The 20,971-nt window shown below is 37.1% G+C and overlaps 2 protein-coding genes across 2 annotated transcripts; one reads left to right on the forward strand and one right to left on the reverse strand.

Annotated features, from left to right (window-relative positions):
* The first annotated feature begins 2,137 nt into the window (after nucleotides 1-2,137).
* LOC107015058 lies at nucleotides 2,138-6,325 on the forward strand. Its single transcript, XM_015215222.2, has 3 exons — nucleotides 2,138-2,388; nucleotides 2,848-2,983; nucleotides 3,277-6,325. Exons 2-3 carry the CDS (start codon nucleotides 2,863-2,865, stop codon nucleotides 5,955-5,957), a joined length of 2,802 nt encoding a protein of 933 aa, XP_015070708.1. The 5' UTR covers nucleotides 2,138-2,388; nucleotides 2,848-2,862; the 3' UTR covers nucleotides 5,958-6,325.
* A 316-nt stretch (nucleotides 6,326-6,641) lies between these two features.
* On the reverse strand, nucleotides 6,642-14,242 carry LOC107014934 (uncharacterized aarF domain-containing protein kinase At5g05200, chloroplastic). Its single transcript, XM_015215059.2, has 11 exons — nucleotides 14,087-14,242; nucleotides 13,908-14,016; nucleotides 12,912-13,054; nucleotides 12,277-12,390; nucleotides 11,992-12,180; nucleotides 11,725-11,880; nucleotides 10,910-11,175; nucleotides 10,733-10,830; nucleotides 8,317-8,495; nucleotides 7,627-7,743; nucleotides 6,642-7,025 (listed from the first exon to the last, which is right to left on the reverse strand). Exons 1-11 carry the CDS (start codon nucleotides 14,150-14,152, stop codon nucleotides 6,852-6,854), a joined length of 1,611 nt encoding a protein of 536 aa, XP_015070545.1. The 5' UTR covers nucleotides 14,153-14,242; the 3' UTR covers nucleotides 6,642-6,851.
* Between the last annotated feature and the right edge of the window lie 6,729 nt (nucleotides 14,243-20,971).

Below are 20,971 nucleotides of genomic sequence, written 5' to 3' on the forward strand. Positions count from 1 at the left end.
TATATATATATATATGAGAAAAAAAGAATGAATGGTCATAGTACAAAAGAGTTTCCAATAGTAGTATGTATTTGTTTAGTTAATTCTAGAAATGCAATTAATCATATATATATTATTTAAAATAAATGACAATGACTTGAGAGGTTATTTTCTGTTTAGGACCTACACTCCCAACGACACGTAGAAAAAGTTTAATTAGGGGTTCTTCTCTCTTATGATTAAATTCTTTCATTTTCCCAAATTATTCATCTTATCTTATTTTTGGTAAATAAATGTATAATACGAGTATCTCTAAATTGCAAATTGCCTTTCATTTACTATTTTAAAGTTCAAATGTGACGTTTAACAAAACTTTTCATGGTCATAAAAATACGTTATTGAATATGTTTATAAATTACCATTTCAAAGATAAAATAAGAATATTTCATTATTTTATAGAAAATTCAAGTATATTATGGTACAATCTTCTTATTTTCACAAGAATATAACAGCCTAACAACGTCAAATAACTCAAACAACTCTGACTCAATTGAAAAATTCAAAACTTCACCAGAAATATACCTCTCTTCAATAAAAAATCTCTTTGCACCGTAAATAAGTCGGAGAACTAAAATATTTTACACCTCTAGCTTACGAAGAAAGACCATTATTTATAGGTCTAGATTCTTCCATACATTTGAATAGTAAAGTAGTGAAATAATAATATTGTAAATCATGAGATTGATGGTTAATTATATTAATGATACATCATAGCACTATTGATTACATGAGTTACACCAAAAATAACCATCTTCTTCACAATTTATACCAACAAACATGCATAAACAATAATTGTCTCAATTTTTAAGTACAAATGTACAATAACATTGAGGGTAAAGCAACTACATATGTATAAATTTATTAGAATTTTGAATTCGACTCAATTGTTTTTAAAAAGTACAAACAATTTAATGTAAAAAACATTGAAAATGAGAGTATCTAGATTGTTAGATTTATTATTAGAGGGTAGTATGTGGTGGTAAAAGATACTCTGTCCAACAATACTTATTCATTATTAATTTTACACACTTTTTAATAAATTATAAATAGAAGGATAATTTTATTATATCACCTTTTGAATATTTTCTCTGTCCACATTTATTTGACAGGAATACTAAATATAGATGTCCAAGACTAATTGTCAATTTAAACAATCAAGAAATAATTAGTCATTTTTTCAATTCTACCCTTAATAATTACTCCATTTTGTTCAATTGAAAAAATATGTAGACTTTTGATATTTTTGGTATAATAAGGTTATATTAGTCAAATTACACCTTGTATTAAATTTTTCTTGAGGAAAGTGCATGACCTTATCCTGACAAACAATTGTGGACGGAGGAAGTAATAAATATAATGACGTGAAAAAAAGATAAATATACCTCCGAACTATCATAAATGGTCGCTGTAGATCATCTGTCATACTTTTATAACATTGATGCCTCTTGTCTAAGAACTACATCATACAAACCCTTTATACTAACAAACATATACGTATCATAATCTTATTCACATGTTTGACATGTATTAAGTATCAGATTGACGAATAAAATTGTGTCACGTGTCTCTATTTCATCTTCCATTGAGTGAAGAACGTATATGCTTTAGTTTTTGAACGACAGAGACACTAATGTCACAAAAATATAATTAAGGGTATATGCATATCATTTATGATAGTTTGAGAGAATATTTATCTCTTTTTTCCAATTATTCATTAATTTCATAAAAAGTACTCCCTCGATTTCAAAAAGGATGACCTAGTTTGACTTGGAACGAAGTTTAAGAAAATAAAAAAGACTTTTTAATCTCGTGGTTCTAAATTAAAGTTATGTCAAATGTACCAAAATGTCCTTTAATCTTGTGGTTTTAAACATAGCACGTGAAAAGTTAAAGTTAAAGTGTTGCCAAAATAGAAAATGAGTCATTTTTTTTAAAACAAATTAAAAAGAAAATAAAAACATTATTTTTTAAATGAAAGAAGTAAATATTATTGTTAGATATGTTAAAATAATATAGTGAACAATTATTGTTTGAGTAGCTAAGAATAAGACTTTATCTTTGTTACTATTCGGCATTAAATATTTGATCGCCGATTCCAACTTGGTTGTTTCTTCTCTCCGTTCACAACAAACTAAGCTATTTCTATTTCACACAAAAGATAAATACTATATTGGAGAAGCTTGGACTTGTGGGTTGACAACCTCTTCCTTTTCTACACGCAAGGCGAGACTTTTCTCTCTCTCTGGAAGAAGAAGAAGAAGAAGAAGTTGATACTTGCTATAATGCTATTACACAAATACTTGCCGTTAACCTAAACTTCTTCTTCTAACTAACTAATTTCTTTTCTAGGTTCGTATATCTTTCATCATAGTTTTCTTTAAAAATTTGTTTTCATACTTCATTACTATGCTCTTTCATCTAGATTATTAATGTTGAATTTTCATCTTTTTTTCTGTATTTATCGTTTAAATCTTATGATCTATTTTCTGGATCTATTCTATACATATATGCTTTAATGAAACATTACCTACTTTTCCCTTCCAGATTAATTTCAACAGAAATATAATCACACTGATTATTATGTGTTCGCCCTTTTGTTTGTCTGATTTTAACTTTGATATACTATATGATATAGAGTCTAGAGAAATTTTCGATAAAACTTTTGAATTGTGTGGTCACTTTTCTTTTTGGAAACAAACGGAGGGAGTATTTTTTTTTTTTTTTGGTAAGAGAAGAGAATGATTCCATAGTAGGATTTGACCTGCTATTGTGCGTTTGGTTTCTTATTATCTCTCATGTCTTTTGCAGTTTCTGGTAGCTAACATGAGTAATCAAGCTACCACTAAAGTTCGGTTTGTTAGATGTCCCAAATGCCAATTAGTTCTTCCCGAGTTAGCAGATATTCCCGTCTACAAGTGTGGAGGATGTGGCACAATTCTACAAGGTCATTTTTCTTTCCTCTACAATTTTGTTTGTTAATGATAGTTCATGGGCTGCTTCATCACATTCTGTTAGTGAACTCTTAAACTGCGCCAATGCTCCCATCCTATGTTAATATGTATAGTGTTGAAGGAAAACCAAAAGATCTACGCTTGTTAAAGGATGTGGATTAAGCTCTTTTACTTACGGCTTTACCAACTGAACTATCTGGAGTAGTCCCTATATATTTATGCCAGTAGAATTACATATCTAATTTAAGTTGAAATTACTTCCTCACAAATTCTATCTTGGATGCAGCTAAGAATAGGAAAAAAGCTCCTATAAAGAAGGACGTACTTGATCAGAATGAAATACAAAACACAAGTGAAGAAGCTTCTCCTCCTTCACTGAACGAGTGGAAGAAGTCAGATCAAGGGGAAGCTGGAGACTGTAACAAGGAGCTACCTCGACAGTTAAACTCCACTGATAAGCTTCCAAGCTCTTCTGGGGTTAGCTGCCTTGAGAATGAAGATCCTTTAGCCAAATCTGCACTACACAAAGGAGATGAACACAGTTGTTCTTTGGATGAAAAGATAGAACAATATGAAAATGATCACCACCAGTTCGCAGGAGGAGAAAACTTCTCCAATAGACTTGCTAGCTCAGATCAACTTACTTCTCCTGAATCGGGAAGTCCAATTGTTGAAGCCAAAGAAGATGCCGAAGGTTCAGCTATTGAAGAAAGAGAGAAACTGGAGCTGGATAAAGACATTGGATGTTCATCCCATGTAACTGAACAAGATATAGAAGGTTTACCCCTTGAAGTGACAGAGCAACTGGAACTGGATGAAGGCAACTTGGTGGATGACTGCACTGCAAATGATCAAAATAGAAGCGGAGTTAATCATAAGAGTCACTCCCTTGACGAGAATTCTACTTTCTCTGGATGTGTCGTTCACAGAGATAAAGTGTCTCCTGGAAGTAGGGCACATGAAGATGGAATTGAAAGCAAATCTCTTGTGGAACAAATCATTGGAAGGGGCCAAAATGATTTCCAAGGTCACAATGCAGAATCTTCTGAAAATGTAAGGTACACCAAGGAAACCTCTTTATCTGCTGAGATAGCCCGTGACTTTGAGAAGCAGTCATCTGCATGCTCTGACATGTTCCAGAGTATTTTGAATGAAAGCATCATGTCAGACACTTTGATGGCTACTGATTATGAGCAATTTGAGCCATTTCATAAAGAGATCCCCTCAGGTTTTGATCGTATAAGCTCTATGGATACATTAGAAAATCAACCGCTAAATATTTTTCGATCTGAGCCTCCTGTCAACCGCAGAAATATGATCAGATCTCCTACACACAGAAGTTACTATGGCTATGATGGCAGTGCATCTTCATCTGATGAGAATGATCATATACCTGATCAGTACAATGACCAACCTGTAAGAAAGTTTAAGGAAGCATACCCTGTCAGCCCTGGAGAGTTTCTTTTGGATGGTAGAAGCCGAGTAAACCACACAATGAGCGGTGAGTCAAAGATGGTGCAGCGAGCAATGAACTTTTCCACAGTATTGCCAGGAAGGAGTCATCAAGCTACAGAAGGCAGCAACTGGAGTCAGAAGCCTCAGTCTAAAAAACGTGGTCAGGCCTCTGGAGGTAGAATGACATCGGACCAGGATGAGCATGCCACAACATTTCCGTTTATTTCGACAGGTTCTCATGCAGGACATAAGCATGGAAACCCTTCAAATTACCGGAAAAATATGGCCCACCATTCTAGTCTTCTTCCACCCAGAATGCCCTCAGATTCAGAAGCAGACAAAATACAATTGTTGAGAATGGTGTATGAACTTGAAGATCAATTGCGCCAGACACGTATTACTACAAGGATGGCCAATGGAGCCAATGGGCGGTTTTCTGCAGAGCCAATTAGGGATGAAGAGTATAACCCCTCATACTATGATCAGTTTTTGGAAGATGGTGGTGGTGATTTGAACTATTCCAGATATCCCGTAAGATGCAGTCATGGAAAAGGCTGGCCGCAACAACGTAAAAGCTCAAGAATACCTTTTTCTGCAGAGGTTACACATTACAGGCACCCAGCTGATTGCCTGTGTTCACATTGCTCCCCTAAGGTCCGGCATTTCTCAGCGCAGCTGCATCCTTCAGTTTGCTATAACAAAGGCCGCGGGGTTGGCTATTCCAGCTGTAACTGTTGCAATCACCTCCAGTCTGATTCTTCAAGCCCTCAGCATTACTCAAGCTCTGAGTATTCTCGATGGGACCATGATTCAAGATCTGATGATAGGAGGCACAAAGATCATGAGATGAAGAAACTGTATCTGCGAGAAAAATACTCAAAAATGCGACATCTCCGACCAGTAGCTGGTGGAGCACCAATAATTTCTTGTTACTACTGCAACGAACTTCTACAGCTGCCTGCAGACTTTCTCCTTTTCAAAAGGAGATGCCATCAGCTTAGATGCAATGCTTGTAGAAAGGTGCTGAAGTTTTCTCTCCAAAACCAGATACATGTCGTCCCATTCCATGCAGAGGTTTTAGCTCCTCCACCAAGTGAGGTTGATGACAACACTGGTGTCCCTGATCATCAGAATCTGGCATATGAATATCATCTTGATTCTTGTCCCCGTGCTGAACGAATATCGTGTTCTGATGATTTGGGACCATCTTTCTGCAGAAGCGTCTCTACTGAAGGGGAGTCTTCGCTACCTCCAATTCAACCTCGTGGAAGGACCTCTTTCAATGGAGAGATATCCTCTAGTAGTTCTTCTGCTCCCCCAAAAGACAGAAAAATGAAATCCGTCATGAGGGAACCTCGTATGGGGACCTTTGGATCACCACAGCCTTCAGCTAAGATGTCTAAGTGGGGAAAAGTATCATCTTCAGAAATTGAGGAAGTACGACCAAACGGAGGCTCTCCTCTTCATCGACTTATGGGTTATGAATCGGCAAGTGAAGTGATACATTGGTGACTGAAGCAACGATCAAAAAGAAACAGGCAAGTCATTAGGCCACAAAGAGCAATAGGTCGATCATTTTTGATAGATACTTGACATAAAGGGATCGATTTTCTTGGTGTTAAAGACGTTGAAACACAAACAATATTTTGTTCAGGCGCTCATCCATTTGTATATCCTGAGTATCCTTTCTATTTCTCTATAGTTTTTCATTTCACACGCTATGTACAGCTGAATCAAAGTGGCAGCTTGTAGGTTGTATAGAAAAATTGAGGTGTTCATGGTAGACGTGTCTGGGATGATAATTATATGTATTTAGAATAAAGGACATATTCCTCAGTTTTTCTTCTTTATCTTCTATAGTTCATTGTTTGATCCCCTTATCAATGTTGTTGTATTTTTCTTCGTTTATCATACTGTTTGTGGTTGCTTCTGTTCTTGTCTCCATTATCTTTATATGCTTTACTTAAGCCGAGAGTGTATCAAAAATAACTTCTCTACTTTCACAAGGTTGGGGTAAAGCTACATATAGAATAACGATTACTTGAGGACATTCTTATCACAGTCTAACCATTAATACTTGAAATGGGTTTGGATAATACTGGCTATGGGTTGAACTATTGTTACATCAATTAGTCAGCCATCAGACTTATTCTAGTTAATGGGCGTATAGTAATGATATTATTAGGGTAGAGAACGAACAAAAAAACAAAGTTCTCTTCCCACACATATGGGATACACATCAACCAACTACATACATCAGAAAATATGATACAATTTCTTTTCAAAGTTTGCTATTATATACAGTATATTAGAAAATCTTTTCTTTTGATAGGTTACAACTTACAGATTACAGTATATTAGAAAATCCCAGGAAGGGCAACAGTCTCTTGATGTGACGTACAATCATCATTGATATATGTTCCTTTGTCTTTGCTTAGAGACGACGTTGATCCTCTGATCTCGATACATGTTCATGTTTGGAGCTAACAATCTGGTGTAGCGGTCAAAATAGAGAAGTTGCTTCATCAGAAGTGCAAACTCACGAGGAAATTTCAATCCATAAGATTCACTAACTCTAACCTGCCAAACATTGAAGAACATGGATCAGAAAATAGAGGTTACAGGGACAAGGAGAAAAATAACTGCATTTTACTTCATTTCTTTCATCTGTAAGTATCTTATTCCACAAAGGTGCATGAATATGTACACGCAAAAACATGGCGTCCCTTTATGAATGGAAGGAACTAAGGAATACAAATAAGGTGTCAGTTTCATAAACATTCTGCATCTTACATCAAAGTGAAAAAAGATATAAACATCTGATTAAAGCCTACGTACTAGTTCAGCGTTTTTTTGTATGATGAAAGATTTTTAGAACACAAAATGCAACTCTTTTTGCTGCATTTATTTGACATTTCGCACTGGAGATCTAATAAACTGTTCATTTCACATCTAATTAGCCTAATATTAGGAATCTTGACTACCACAGAAAGAAGAAAAATAAAAGAGTATGTGATAGTTCTAGACAAATGGCCTTGTTTTTATTAATCATGCAAACTCAAGACCAAATAGGAAAGTGATAGGGTGTCTTGAATTTGGTTACGTCATAATTTTGAAGCACAAAGTCATAGCTGTGGAAAATAATATGTATAGATTAATACTAGAGCTAAAACTGCTTTACCACGTCCAGAAATAGTGCGTTCATTTGTCTCTCATCAAATGCTACATTGGCAGCAACAGTAGTAGCATTTGTACTTGTGTCCCTGGAAGCCGCAACAATGATTTCTGTATCTAGATCCTGTGTAATAATAACGATATGGGTCAGAAAATTAGTAGTTAAAGCTCAGCTAGTTCAATGAAATCAAAATTTTGTAGAGGTTCTCCAGAGAGGAGAGCTGCCCAGAATGAAGACAATATCAATGACTTACCATCCAAAAGACCAAAACTAATAACTACTATTTGCCAGAAGGGCTTCCTCTCTCTTATCTTTTTACTTGACCAGGATTCCAACAAAGGAAATTCTATAATAAGACATCCATCATATTCGAAACTTCAGTCTATGAATTTACAGCTGACTAGGTTCAGGACAAGGATGACAGATAGAATTCAAAATCACCTCCATTTAATTCATTTCCGATTACTTTCTCGCTTATACCCTTCTATTTGTTAGTTAATGATGGAGAAATATAATAACTTTTTCCAGTCTTGCAACCTTAAAAAAGATGAACCATATGTAGCCAATAAACATTGACTAGCCGATCTCAACCCAAGGACAAGTATACACAGGAACTTTAAGGGAAGAGAAAGCAACAGCAGCATATAAAACTTCCATCAGAATCTACAGAACTTATGCTGGATCTTATATTTTTACCTGAATCGACAAAAATATTTTCTCCAAGTCCCTCGCAAAAGCCTTCGAGTCCACATCCTTTCCTGTAGCACCCATGTCAATTAGAGCAGATGCCATCGACTCATAATCTTCAATTGCAATAGATTGCAGAAATACTTCCATAGCAGCCCATGTCTTTGGAGATATGCGACCAACAATTCCTGCATAGGAAATCCTTAACTTTTTTTAATATTTCCGTTTGATTGAAAAGATGTTAACAGGAAAGTTTTAACTCAATTGGCATGCCCATTTTCGATATTTAACTTAAATTAGCATGCCCATACCCCAACCATAGGAAAAAAACAATGTAGAGTCTGCACAAGATCAGTATATGTGGTTAAATAAATCAAACTAGCTGCTAATAACATTCTTATCGGGAAACTAGAGCTAAATAATCTATTGAAGTTTGACCAGGAATAAGACAGAACATATTCACCAATGTCTACCCCTAGTTGAGAGAATGATAGCTAGGGTGAAGTGCTGGACATTAAAGTTTCTATCGTATAGTGGCAGACTTCAGCTCATCAAGAGTGTTCTATTTGAGATGCAAACTTATTGGGCACAAATATTTTTATTACCAAAGAAGATTATCACAATGGTGACAACTGTATGCAGAACATTTCTATGGACTGGTAGTAATATTGTTCAAGGAAAGCACTGGTAGCTTGGGATAAGGTTTGTATGCCCAAGGCAGCAGGAGGATTAAGTGTGATTGATGGGCATTTGTGGAATAAGGCAGCCCTATTCAAACTATTATGGGCACTAGGACAGAAGAAGGACAAGTTGTGGATAGTGTGGATCCATACTTTCTACATCAAAAGAAAAGACCTATATACGATGACCACCCCAAAGCAGGCATGTTGGATTATAAGGAAGATTTTTGATGCAAGGACATGGTATAAAGATGATGTTGGACCTATTGGAGGAAGGAAGAAGCCTGAAGCCAGTATCAAGAACCACTATGTGACACTTAGACCTCAATATCCTCAAGTTGAATGGGAACACTTGGTTCAGGTCAAGGGTATGATACCAAGACACCAGTTCATTCTGTGGATGACATTACAGAGGAAGCTTTCTACTGTAGACAGAGTCTTGAAATGGGGTATACAAGTGGATGCAAACTGTGTTCTATGCAATACTGGTCATATAGAGAACTTCGATCATCTATAATATGCTTGTCCTTACTCTTCATATGTCTGGAAAGCAATGCTGAACTGGTTAGGATATCACAAACAAGTAGGCAGCTGGGAATATGAAGTCAAATGGATGATCAGCAGGGTCAAGAATGGTAGACCAAGAGCTGGAATCTTGGGATTCTGTTTTGCAGCAATTATGTACAACATTTGGATTGAAAGAAATAATCGGAGGTTTAATGCCAAGAAGGGAAGCACAACACAGAGACTGAAGGAAATAGCTATACAAGTGCACATTGAAGGACAAAGGCACAGCAACAGGAAGCCTCATTTAGATCAATTGATAGGATATCCTACTTAGATGTTTCCCTCATTATAGTTGGCAGCTTAATTTTTGAGTTATCTTATTTGTATTTCAAGTGTTAATGAGAGCTAGCTCTAAGTCCAAATAGAGTTAGTTGTTTTGTATGGAGAATTTTGGTTGAATGAAAAATGTTACCGGTTGACCAAAAAAAAAAAAGACAACATAGTTTTCTGAACCCTTAGTTAAGAAAAGGAATCCATGAAGACTAGTCAGCAGTTTCTGAACAAGCAAATGGGTCAGATATTGCTTTGCCATCCAAGTTGGTAAACTATTTGCTAGCAAAAGTTGGTGATCCTAAGATCAGGTAGATAACTAATACTCCCTCCGTCCCAATTTATGCAGCATACTTTCCTTTTTAATCTGTTCCAAATAGAATGTCATACTACCTTATTTAGAAACAATTTAACTTTAAACTTCTCATTTTGTTCTTAAGATGATTTATAACAACACAAATCTCTTTGGCTTGTGTTTAGACCACAAGTTTCTAAGATCTTTCTTTTTTAACTTCCACGCTCAGTCAAACCCCGCCACATAAATTGGGACAGAGGGAGTATTCAGTAAAACTTTGTACAAAAAACTGAGTATCTTGCTAGATGTCAATTTTAACCAATTATTCCTTTTACTGAGCAGAATATCCACTAGGACATAAGTTCTTATCTTGTGCATTTTCCTTGTAGTTTTTATCTGAAAACTATTCTCATGCACTTTCTTTCTCTTAAATGATTGTCATGCTGGCCCCGGGCTCAGACAAAAAAAAGAGAGAATTATATAATTTCTGAAGAAACACATAAAAAATATGAAGCAGCTGAGACCAATTATCCACTGCCCACACAAGATTTTGGCCTACTTAGTAGCCAAAAAATACCCAAAAGAAGGATGGAGAGAGAAGATGTGTGTGTACCGAAGTCAAGGAACCCAATACGCCCATCACGTAGTTGCCACATATTGCCAGCATGTACATCGGCATGGAAAGATTCACAGGCAAGCAGACTTCCAAACCTGCATATGGGCGAACTCTACTGGTCAGATTAAACTGAACATAATAACCAAACAGACTAAAACAAGATCAGAGTGTTACCAAACATTAAGGGCAGTAATAAGACTGGTTTCAGGACTGGAAACCAGTGACTTAATAGAGTCTAAGTCTGTCAATGGCACTCCATATAGCCTCTCCATAGTCAGAATACGCTTAGTACTATATTGACGGTAGACTTTTGGAGCAGTGGCCTGCCTAGTTAGTCCCATGGCTTCTAAATAATTCCTAAACGACTCAACATTTGTAGCCTCCTTGTTGAAGTCAACTTCTTCTAGCATTGATTCTCGTATGTCTTTGACAATAGCAACCTGCATAAAAGTTGCAACTTGCAAATAAGGAAATTTTTTTGGGACAGGGTGGTGAGGAAGCTTGAGACAAAGACAAAAGCATAAGTGTTGTTTATATGGAAACATGCTCCAGTCCCAACAAGTTCACATGTACTAGTCACCAAAAATAAAATTTTAAACTACAAAAATGTATAATCTGAACAATAGTATGAATAAAAGAGATACAACAGGGCCACAGCTTCAACCTATTGGCAAAATTTATATAACATTGCAATTTGGTAACGTATAATCCAAGAATCCAACCAATGAGTAGAATGGATTTACATTGGACAGGTTTAAATTGCAGTTATGGTGTTAGAGATGCACATTACTTTAGTTTAGGTTGCTGTTCCAGAAAGTAGTATGTGTTTCAAGAACCACTCCTCTTTCCTTATGTTGATGAAGAGGCAGGGCCCAGGGGGATGCTTTTCTTAAGAATTTGAGGTTAATAACTAGAGTAGAAACTCTAGAGGAAAATAATAATCATATCAGCAGTCACAGTAAATTTGTTAAAAATTATATGTATTATACCAGAGATGCACGGCTTAGATCGGGACTCAAAAACTCCAGGAAACGTGCTGCAATGTAAATAAAGTTCAGATCTGCTACCAAAATATCTTCTATTCCAGGTTTCAAAACCTTTATCACTACATCCTCCCCTGTACCTCTTATTCTTGCACCGTGCACCTGAAAACTTAACATAGTTGAGCCATTTAAGAGAGCAGATGATAAAACATTTGGAAGGATGGAATCATCAATTTTATGAAACACAATACAAAAGAAAAAAAAATCATGAACCTGAGCAATTGATGCAGAGGCAACTGGTGTGGGATCAATATATTCAAACACGGTATCAATTGGTCTGCCTAGCTCCTCACGCAAGATTGTTTGGATCTGTTCAAAAGGAACAGCAGGAGCCCTGTCAAAACAGTACTGGAATTCTTGAACATACTCCGGTGGAAACAACGTGGGTGCGGATGCAATAAACTGCAAATGGTATGGCAATAAAGTATAAGTCATGTGTCATTGGCATGTAATTGAAAGATCACGACAGCAAGTAAGATGATCTTGCTTCATCCTTACCTGACCTAATTTGATATAAGTTGCACCCATGCGTTCAAACAATTTCCTCAAATATAGGGGAGATAATAGCCCAAGCTGCAGCTGAGTTGGTAGTCCAGTGGACGAGTTTGCCGTCTAAAAAAGTAAATTATAATAAAATTAAGGAAAATTACACCTGTTAAGAGTCTAAATCTATGAAAGAACTTGGTGAAGTAGATTAGAAAAGATAAGTCAAGAGAACAAGCAAAATAGATTCTTTCCTTTTTGTTGTGGGAGTAGGGTGCTTTAGTCTAAATATTGCTCAAGTACAAGTTGAATTGTGGATTCTAAATTTGCGTGGTTTTGAAAGCTCACTAAAGAACCTTTGCTATAGTAATGACTACCACTAAGCTGGTATATGGTTTTACCACACTTACAAAAGTTCATTTTATACATTTGTAAGTAATTTAGTTCAGAACATCATGAACCTTAATCGGAATTGGGAAACAGCATACATTCAACTGTGAATTACCCCTTTAAATATGTTGATAAAACAAAACCACACCATTATCTCAAAAAAAAAAAAAAACACACCATGAAATTTTCTTATTAGTTACTTATAAAATTTGTTTTTTACTGAGAATAAGTTGATAGTATTAGCACTTAGAAGTTGTTACCTTAGATACATCTTGCAGCCACTCACTGCCTACTCCAACTACAGCTTGGACACCCTGAGCTAACCTTAAGGCTCCACGAGGACCTGTGCTTAGAGATGTTTGGACAATATCCTCCACAAGTTTGGGCAAGTTCTCTAGACGATCTACCAGATGGAAAAAAAATAGCTCGAGTTAAGCTCAACAATGACAAACTACGAAGTATTTCAGAATACTTAAAATGTGAAGCATTTTCCAAAAGCTTCTTAACCCTTCGGGGTGGCCCAGTGGTTTGGGCTTGGGACTTCCATGTTGGAGGTCTCAAGTTTGAAACCCCTTGCCAGCGAAAGCAAGGGGTTTGCCTTCTGGGACGAGCTTGTCGCACCGGGCTTACGTAGTGCAGGTTACCTCTCCTATGTGGTTTGTGAGCTATTGCATAGGAGCGGGGGTTTTACCCTGTGCGCACCCAAAGTGTAAAAAGAAAAGCTTCTAAACCTATAAAAAAAGGTGTCAAACTGATTTTGTGCCGTTAATGAGGTGAATTAAAACATCTGTGCCAAATCAAAACTCAGAACAACCCAAAGCAAAAGGCATCTGACAATAGAATAAAGTGGTCAAGTTCAATATACTGACTTTCTTTCAGGGATATTCTTCTTATGATAATTGACAACATAATCCCACTGAACAAACTCAAGAACCCATAATTTTCAACTTGTAATATTCTCTTTCATAAAATAATTTTCCCCTTAATTATAAAGATTTTGATTGCCCCGAGCACTAAACTCCCGTTATGAATGGAGCCGGAAAAGGGTTGGACCATAAGGGTACTGTATCCTACACAGTCTCATCGTGCATCTCTGCAAGAGGCTATTTCCGCAGCTGAAGTCACATGCCCATAACATAAAGAGAGATTTTTTGACAGACGTTGTAATTCTGCTAATGTTTGACTAATAGGGGAAAAGGGAATTAAACAGCTTATGAATGAAAAAAAAAAATTAAAGAGGGCAGAAAGTGAAACACCTTGAAGACGAGAAGTAAATAGATCCTGTGTCTGAGAATAACGAGCAAAAACTCGCAAAACGTTGGGACGATTCCGATAAGCAATGTTTGTTGGTGTAACAATCGGAAACTGCAAAATAAATGAAATCAAATTCAAGATTCAAAAAACCCAGATGATAAAAGAGGTAGTAGAAGCAGACCTGAGACTGAGTGAGTAGTGGTAAGCGGCCATGAGAGACGCCCCTCAACACTGTAACAACTGCCATTTTTTCTGAAATGAAGAAAAGAAGTATTTTCTTTAGTTTTAAATTCTCGCACGGAAACAGTGAAAGATAGGAAGGAGGCCACGTAGCATATACTCATTAGCATAATTATCTAATTATGATTTATTTTAGAGTTATATTGATTTGCTATGTATCTATTCCTTTGAGGCTGTATATGATTGCTAGGTATTTATTCAATCTATATTTGTTGGATATTGAAAGAGGGTCGATTTATTTTTATCGAATATCATTCTAGACAGTCTTGCAAACGCCTGCAACACTCAGCCTATCTTACTCCCACAAATTTGATTAAGTATAGAAATATTTTAACAGCAAAGTTAAACAACAGACAGAATGTACGGGAACTTGTCCCAACCTTTATTAATCTTACAATTAATACAAAGGGAAGGCTTCACGAATTTGTCTAAGGCCAGAAACACACTCTATAGCCTTAAAAGAAATTTCCACCCTTATAAAATTTCTGCACATGGCAGTTACATGCGGCAGTTACAAATGACACATGTCCGACACTTGTCATCACAGGATTCAAACTAAGTTTTCAACAGCTATATTTCTAACAAATAAAATCTAATTCAAATTACATCCTTATCCACACGAAATATTAATATTCTAACATTTAGAATATTTCAGGCTACATTCCAACACTTAGAATATTTCAGCTAGCTTCCAATACTTAGAATATTTTAGCTGCCCTCCAACACTTAGTTTTATTTCAGCAATTCATGTGAAATGCCTTTGTTCCTGCCATCGTCAAGTCTTCACAGCTTTGCCTTGTCAAGCCAACATGCTGCCTTGCCGATGACTCTAGCCCGCACGTAAGCCTTGCATGTTCAAGTTGCCTTGCCAACACCCAAGCACCTTGAACCTGTGTTGCACTGTTTTGCCCCCATTCATGTCAAGACCAATGCCCAAGTCTTTGACATATCTGCACGTAGTTAGATCAAGTAGTTTACGGGTCTAACAGACCACCCGCACCACTTGAACTCGATGTTCTCATCGAGACTGTTTTAAGATAGTCCTCGATTTGGGCATCAAACTGCCATAAGTCTTTCTCTTTCTCCCAAATTGCATCAGCTGCACTCTTGCCTTTTCCAGTGAACCAAGAATTCCGTCTTAGTATTCTTCTTACTTGTGCCCAAAACCCGGTGATCAAGGATCTTCTCAATTTCAGCATCATATTGTGTAGGTACTGATGGAGGAGCCCTCTTTGACCTGTTTCTGTCCGGATCATCTGCATCTGCAAAGTAAGGTTTCAAGAAACTCACATGGAAAGTGGGATGAATTTTCAACCTTTGTGGCAGTTTTGATCTATAAGCAACTTCGCCCACTCGTTTCACCACTTCGAATGGACCATCATATTTAGGAATCAAACCCCGATGTCTATTTTTACTTACAATCTTTTTCCAGATTTGTGGAGTAAGTTTCAGTAACACTTTGTCACCCACATTGAACTCAACTGAGCGACGATGTTGATCAACATACTTCTTAATGCGCCGCTGAGCCTTGCGCAAGCTATCTTGTGCTTCAGATAACATTTCAAGTTTATCCCTTGCAACCCTGTATACTGCTGGACACTTTCCCTGATTTTTAGATTTGGCAACATCTAGTGGCGTCATAGGCTGTGTGCCTAAAACGATTTCAAAAGGGCTCATTTCTGTTGCAGACGACTTAAGCAGGTTATAGCAGAATTGCGCAGTGTCTAACAATGTCACTCAATTCCGTTAACTCGCTGTCACATAGTGCCTCAAGTATTCTTCCAACAAGTGATTAATTCTTTCCGTCTGTCCATATGTTTGTGGGTGATTCGCAGTAGAAAATTTTAACTCAGTTCCCATCATATTGAACAAAGCTGTCCAAAACCTACCAGTGAACCTTGTATCTCTATCACTCACGATGTCAACCGGAACACCAAAATACTTAACCACATATTTGTAGAACAAATCAGCGGGCAGATGAACATAGTTCAGGTGCAGCAACAAAAACAAAATATTTTGAAAACTTGTCAACTACCACCATGATAGATGCTTTGCCATCTACCTTAGGGAATCTAGAAATGAAATCCATGCTTACTGATAGCCACGACCTTTCAGGAACAGGCAAAGGTTGCAACAAACCTGCTTCCTTCTTACTTTCAGTCTTGTCAACTTGACAAACATGACAAGTCTTGACGTATGCCTCTATATCGTCTTTCATTTTTGGCCAAAAATAAACATGAGACAGTAAGGCTAACATCCTTTCAACACCTGGATGTCCAGCCCAAGCAGAATCATGCGCCTCTTTCATTAAGTCTTTGCGCAGTCCACCTTGATTTTGTACAACGATTCTCCCCCCCTTTAAAATAGAGCAGATCGTCCTCGATCCAATACCGTCTCATTGTGCCATCTTGCACTTGACCCATCCATTTAACATACAATGAATCATTTGCAGCACACAACCTGATTCTATCATAGAAATCAGTTTCGAGTTTTGAAATTGAATATACTGCAACAAATACTTCTTTTCTACTCAGCGCATCAGCAACCTGGTTGTGTTTTCCTGGCTTATGTTCCCACATGAAATCGTATTCTGCCAGGAATTCTTGCCACCGTTCTTGTTTAGGACTCAACTTTTTCTGTGTCTTGAAAAATGTGTTTGCTACATTATTAGTTCTTACTACAAACCGAGTACCTAGGAGATAAACTTTCCAAACCTGCAGACAGTGTACCACCGCAAACATCTTTTTTTCATGTGTTGTGTATCTCTGTTCAGCATCATTCAATTTTCTACTTTCAAAGGCCATAGGATGACCTTTCTGCACTAATACGCCACCAATTGCTTTGTCTAACGCATCAGTGTGCACTTCAAATGGTAACTCAAAATCAGGTAATTTGAGTATTGGTTCAGATGCAATAGCTTTCTTCAAATTTTGAAATGCTTCATCACATCATTCGGACCAAACCCACTTTGTGTCCTTCTTCAACAAGTCTGTCAAAGCCGCTGCCCTTTTTGAGTAACCACCAGCAATGAATTTTCTGTAATAGTTACCTAATCCAAGAAACGACCTCAAATCCTTCACATGAAGAGGTGCCTGCCAATCAACAATGGCTTGTACTTTCTTAGGATCCATTTGAACTTGGTTTTTACTAACAAGATGCCCCAAAAATTTTATCTACTTTTGAGCAAACTCACACTTTTCCATCTTAACATAAAGTGTGTATTTTCTCAACTGAGACAGAACCAAACTTAAGTGATTAACATGTTCCTCCAATGTTCGACTATAAATGACAATATCATCTAGATAGACAACAATAAAGTCATCAAGATAGTCAAACAGTACATTATTCATTAAGTTGCAAAATGTTGCCGGAGCATTAGTTAGCTCAAATGACATTACAAGGAATTCATATGAACCATATCTAGTTACACATGTTGTTTTTGGTTCATCACCTTCTGTTATCCTAACCTGCCAATAGCCTACCCTAAGATCAAGTTTTGTGAACCAGCATGCCTTACTCAACGTGTCCATCAAATCCTGCACCAATGGAACCGGATACCTATTCTTTACAGTTGCCTTGTTCAGCGCCCTATAGTCTACACACATTCGCATCGTCCCATCCTGTTTCTTTTAAAATAAAACAGGGGCACCATATGGAACCTTAGATGGCTGAATTAACCCAACATCCAACAACTCGTTCAATTGTTTACGCAATTCAGCCAATTTCTTAGGAGCCATACAATAAGGAACATGTGCAGAAGCAACCGTACCAGGCAACAACTCAATTTTATGATCGATATCCCTCCTTGGTGATAAATTCTTTGGTAATTCAGGCGGCATAACATCAGCATACTGTTTAAGCAATTCAGCAACACAATCAGGCACTTCCATCTTAACATCAGGTTTCACTTCAACCAAGGCAGCAAGTACAGTGTCATCACCCTTCTTCAGCCCTTTGTCGATTGACATAGCAGACAAGAACATTCCTTTGTCTTTCTTCTTTGCAACTTTATTAATGTTCCCAAATGGATGAACTCCTTTAAGAAATCCAACATTGCTTCCATTCATGGCCATCACTCCATCTAAGAACGGAACAAACTGGAATTTTCTTAGAAAATCAATCTCAAGTATGATCTCAAATTCACCAAGCGGCATCACCATCAAATTATGTTTTCCCACCCAATTTTCAGTCGACATAGACACACCATAAGCCATACCCACAATGGTCTGTGCCTTAGCATTGTCTGTTTTGACGTAGGAAGGGCTTTTAGACAACTTCAGCCCCAATTTTGTAGCAATTTTCACATCTACAAACGTATGAGTGGCTCTTGTATCAACCATTGCCATCACACGTTGTTCTTTCACTGTCATTTCTATATGAATTAAGAAAGCATGAGGATTCGAAGTACTAGACGTTTCTCCAACATTATTAACCCACGTAATATGGTTGAAGGACAATTCCAATGGGTTTGTCATTGCAGCCACGATTTCCTCATCTTCCTCCCTTTGATTCATATTTCCAGCAAGCTCTTTTTCCCGGTTTGGACAAGACTTGGCCAAATGAGGACCGCCATAAGTCCAACAGCCCTTAGAATTACCATCTTTGTTCTTTGGTTTGTCTTTTCCATCCTTCATTTGTGCCTTTCCTTTGTCATTTGTACAGTCCCTACGACTATCCTTTTTCCATTCCCCTTACTTATCATTCTTTTTCTTAGTTTTTGCAGTAGAGGGAACATCCGTTAAAGGACGAGTTGTCCGGAAATCAACCAACGAATCCGCAGCAGCAATTGCTCCAGGCAGATCTTTAACATTCTGCCTCCGAAGTTCATTTTGAGCCCAGCCTTGCATATCCGAAAAGAAGTTGTGTAACTTATCCTCATCAGACATGTTTTGAATGTCTAACATCACAGAGGTGAATTCTTTAATGTATTCCCTTACCGAACCTGCCTGCCTTAGCCTTTTCAACTTATGCCTTGCAAGCCAAGAGGAGTTGCTAGGAAAAAAGTGATCGCGCAATTTTTTATTAAATTATCTCACGTATCAATTCTAGGACGAGCAACACTTACATCATCTGCTTTTCGAGTTCTCCACCAAAGTTTAGCATCACCCGTAAAGTAAATTGTGGTAATGTTTAACTTGTCAGCGTCAGGCACCCTTGCAGCAGTAAAATACTGTTCCATGTCCCAAATGAAATTTTCCAGTTCTTTAGCACTTCTTGCACCACTAAAGGCTTTAGGTTCTGGAATTTTAACCTTAGATGATTCAACAAGATTTGAACTCAACGTAGTCACAGCCCGACACAATACAACGATCTCTGCACGAAGGTTTTCATTTTCCTTCTGCAGTCCCTCAAGTTGTTGTGTAGTTGTGTTACGAAAATTCAAGATTTCAGTGATGTGTTTATCAACATTCTGTCGATATACACCAATCTCCCTCTGAACATTCTCAGCGTTAAGTCTCAAATCAATGACTTGTGTCAAAAAATCCACTAACGAAGGATCTCCTAGAGTATCATTTGTAAACCCAACGAATGCTTCAATTTTTCGTGCCAGTTCTCACAGTTCTGCGTTTTTCACCATCGTTCAACCGTGCTCTAATACCAATTGAAAGAGGGTCGGTTTATTTTTAACGAACACCACCCTAGGCAGTCTTGCAAACGCCTACAACACTCAGCCTATCTTACTCCCACAAATTTGATTAAGTATAGAAATACTTTAACAACAAAGTTAAACAACAGACAGAATGTACATAAACTTGTCCCAGCCTTTATTAATCTTATAATTTATACAAAGGGAAGGCTTCACGAATTTGTCTAAGGCCAGAAACACACTCTATAGCCTTAAACGAAATTTCCACCCTTATAAAATTTCTGCACATGGCAGTTACATGCGGCAGTTACAAATGACACATGTCCGACACTTGTCATCACAGGATTCAAACTAAGTTTTCAACAGCTATATTTCTAACAAATAGAATCTAATTCAAATTACATCCTTATCCACACGAAATATTAATATTCTAACACTTAGAATATTTCAGGCTACATTCCAACACTTAGAATATTTCAGCTAGCTTCCAATACTTAGAATATTTTAGCTGTCTTCCAACACTTAGTTTTATTTCAGCAATTCACGTGAAATGCCTTTGTTCCTGCCATCGTCAAGTCTTCACAACTTTGCCTTGTCAAGCCAACACGCTGCCTTGCCGAGTAAAGCAACACTTAGTTTTACTCAAACTTACTTCTCAAATAAGAAATAAAGCGGTCGTGTCAAGTAAATAACCCAACTAGTGAGGTTGGGATCGTTCCCACGAGGAAAATAGTCTAGACTTAACTTCAACCTGTTATTACTATTGTTCGGTTGATGACTTCCTTAGAAAGTAAAAACATAAAAAGGGGGGTTTGTATTTCCTAATGAGTAAAAATAACTAACGAAATTGAAGGAGACACTTAATGGTTTTGAAAGTTGGATTTTAATCAATTAATCAAAGTAACTAGGGTTTACGTGTTCCCCACAGGTTCATAACTTGATAATTCTAACTATAACAATTCTTTCCTAGTAGCTTGCATGCAAAGTGATAAGTTATGTATTTCTAAATCCTTGGTCCGGCATCTAGAAAATCTCACTCCGTACCTTGGTCCGGCTACGTGTGTTGCTTTCCTAACCCTTATCTTTACCTCATATTAAGCATCGTATTCGATAATTGACTAAGTTATTACCTCGTACCAATCAATACTAGCCTATTAGATAGTATACACTAAATCTATGTTAATAATTCTTTTCCTATTATCTACCTCCTTGGTCCGGCAAGTAGCATTAAGGCGAGTT

This window comes from Solanum pennellii, chromosome 3, assembly GCF_001406875.1.
Source record: "Solanum pennellii chromosome 3, SPENNV200".
In the NCBI taxonomy this organism is placed as follows: Eukaryota; Viridiplantae; Streptophyta; class Magnoliopsida; order Solanales; family Solanaceae; genus Solanum; species Solanum pennellii.

Excerpts from the sequence above, each read along its gene's own strand:
- LOC107015058 (XM_015215222.2), top strand. The coding sequence starts at position 2,863 with ATGAGTAATCAAGCTACCACTAAAGTTCGGTTTGTTAGATGTCCCAAA. Across the intron at positions 2,984-3,276 it reads ATGTGGCACAATTCTACAAG|CTAAGAATAGGAAAAAAGCT; the intron begins GTCATTTTTCTT and ends TCTTGGATGCAG.
- LOC107014934 (XM_015215059.2), bottom strand. The coding sequence starts at position 14,152 with ATGGCAGTTGTTACAGTGTTGAGGGGCGTCTCTCATGGCCGCTTACCA. Across the intron at positions 14,017-14,086 it reads CACTACTCACTCAGTCTCAG|TTTCCGATTGTTACACCAAC; the intron begins GTCTGCTTCTAC and ends TTTATTTTGCAG. Across the intron at positions 11,881-11,991 it reads CCTCTGCATCAATTGCTCAG|GTGCACGGTGCAAGAATAAG; the intron begins GTTCATGATTTT and ends TTAAGTTTTCAG.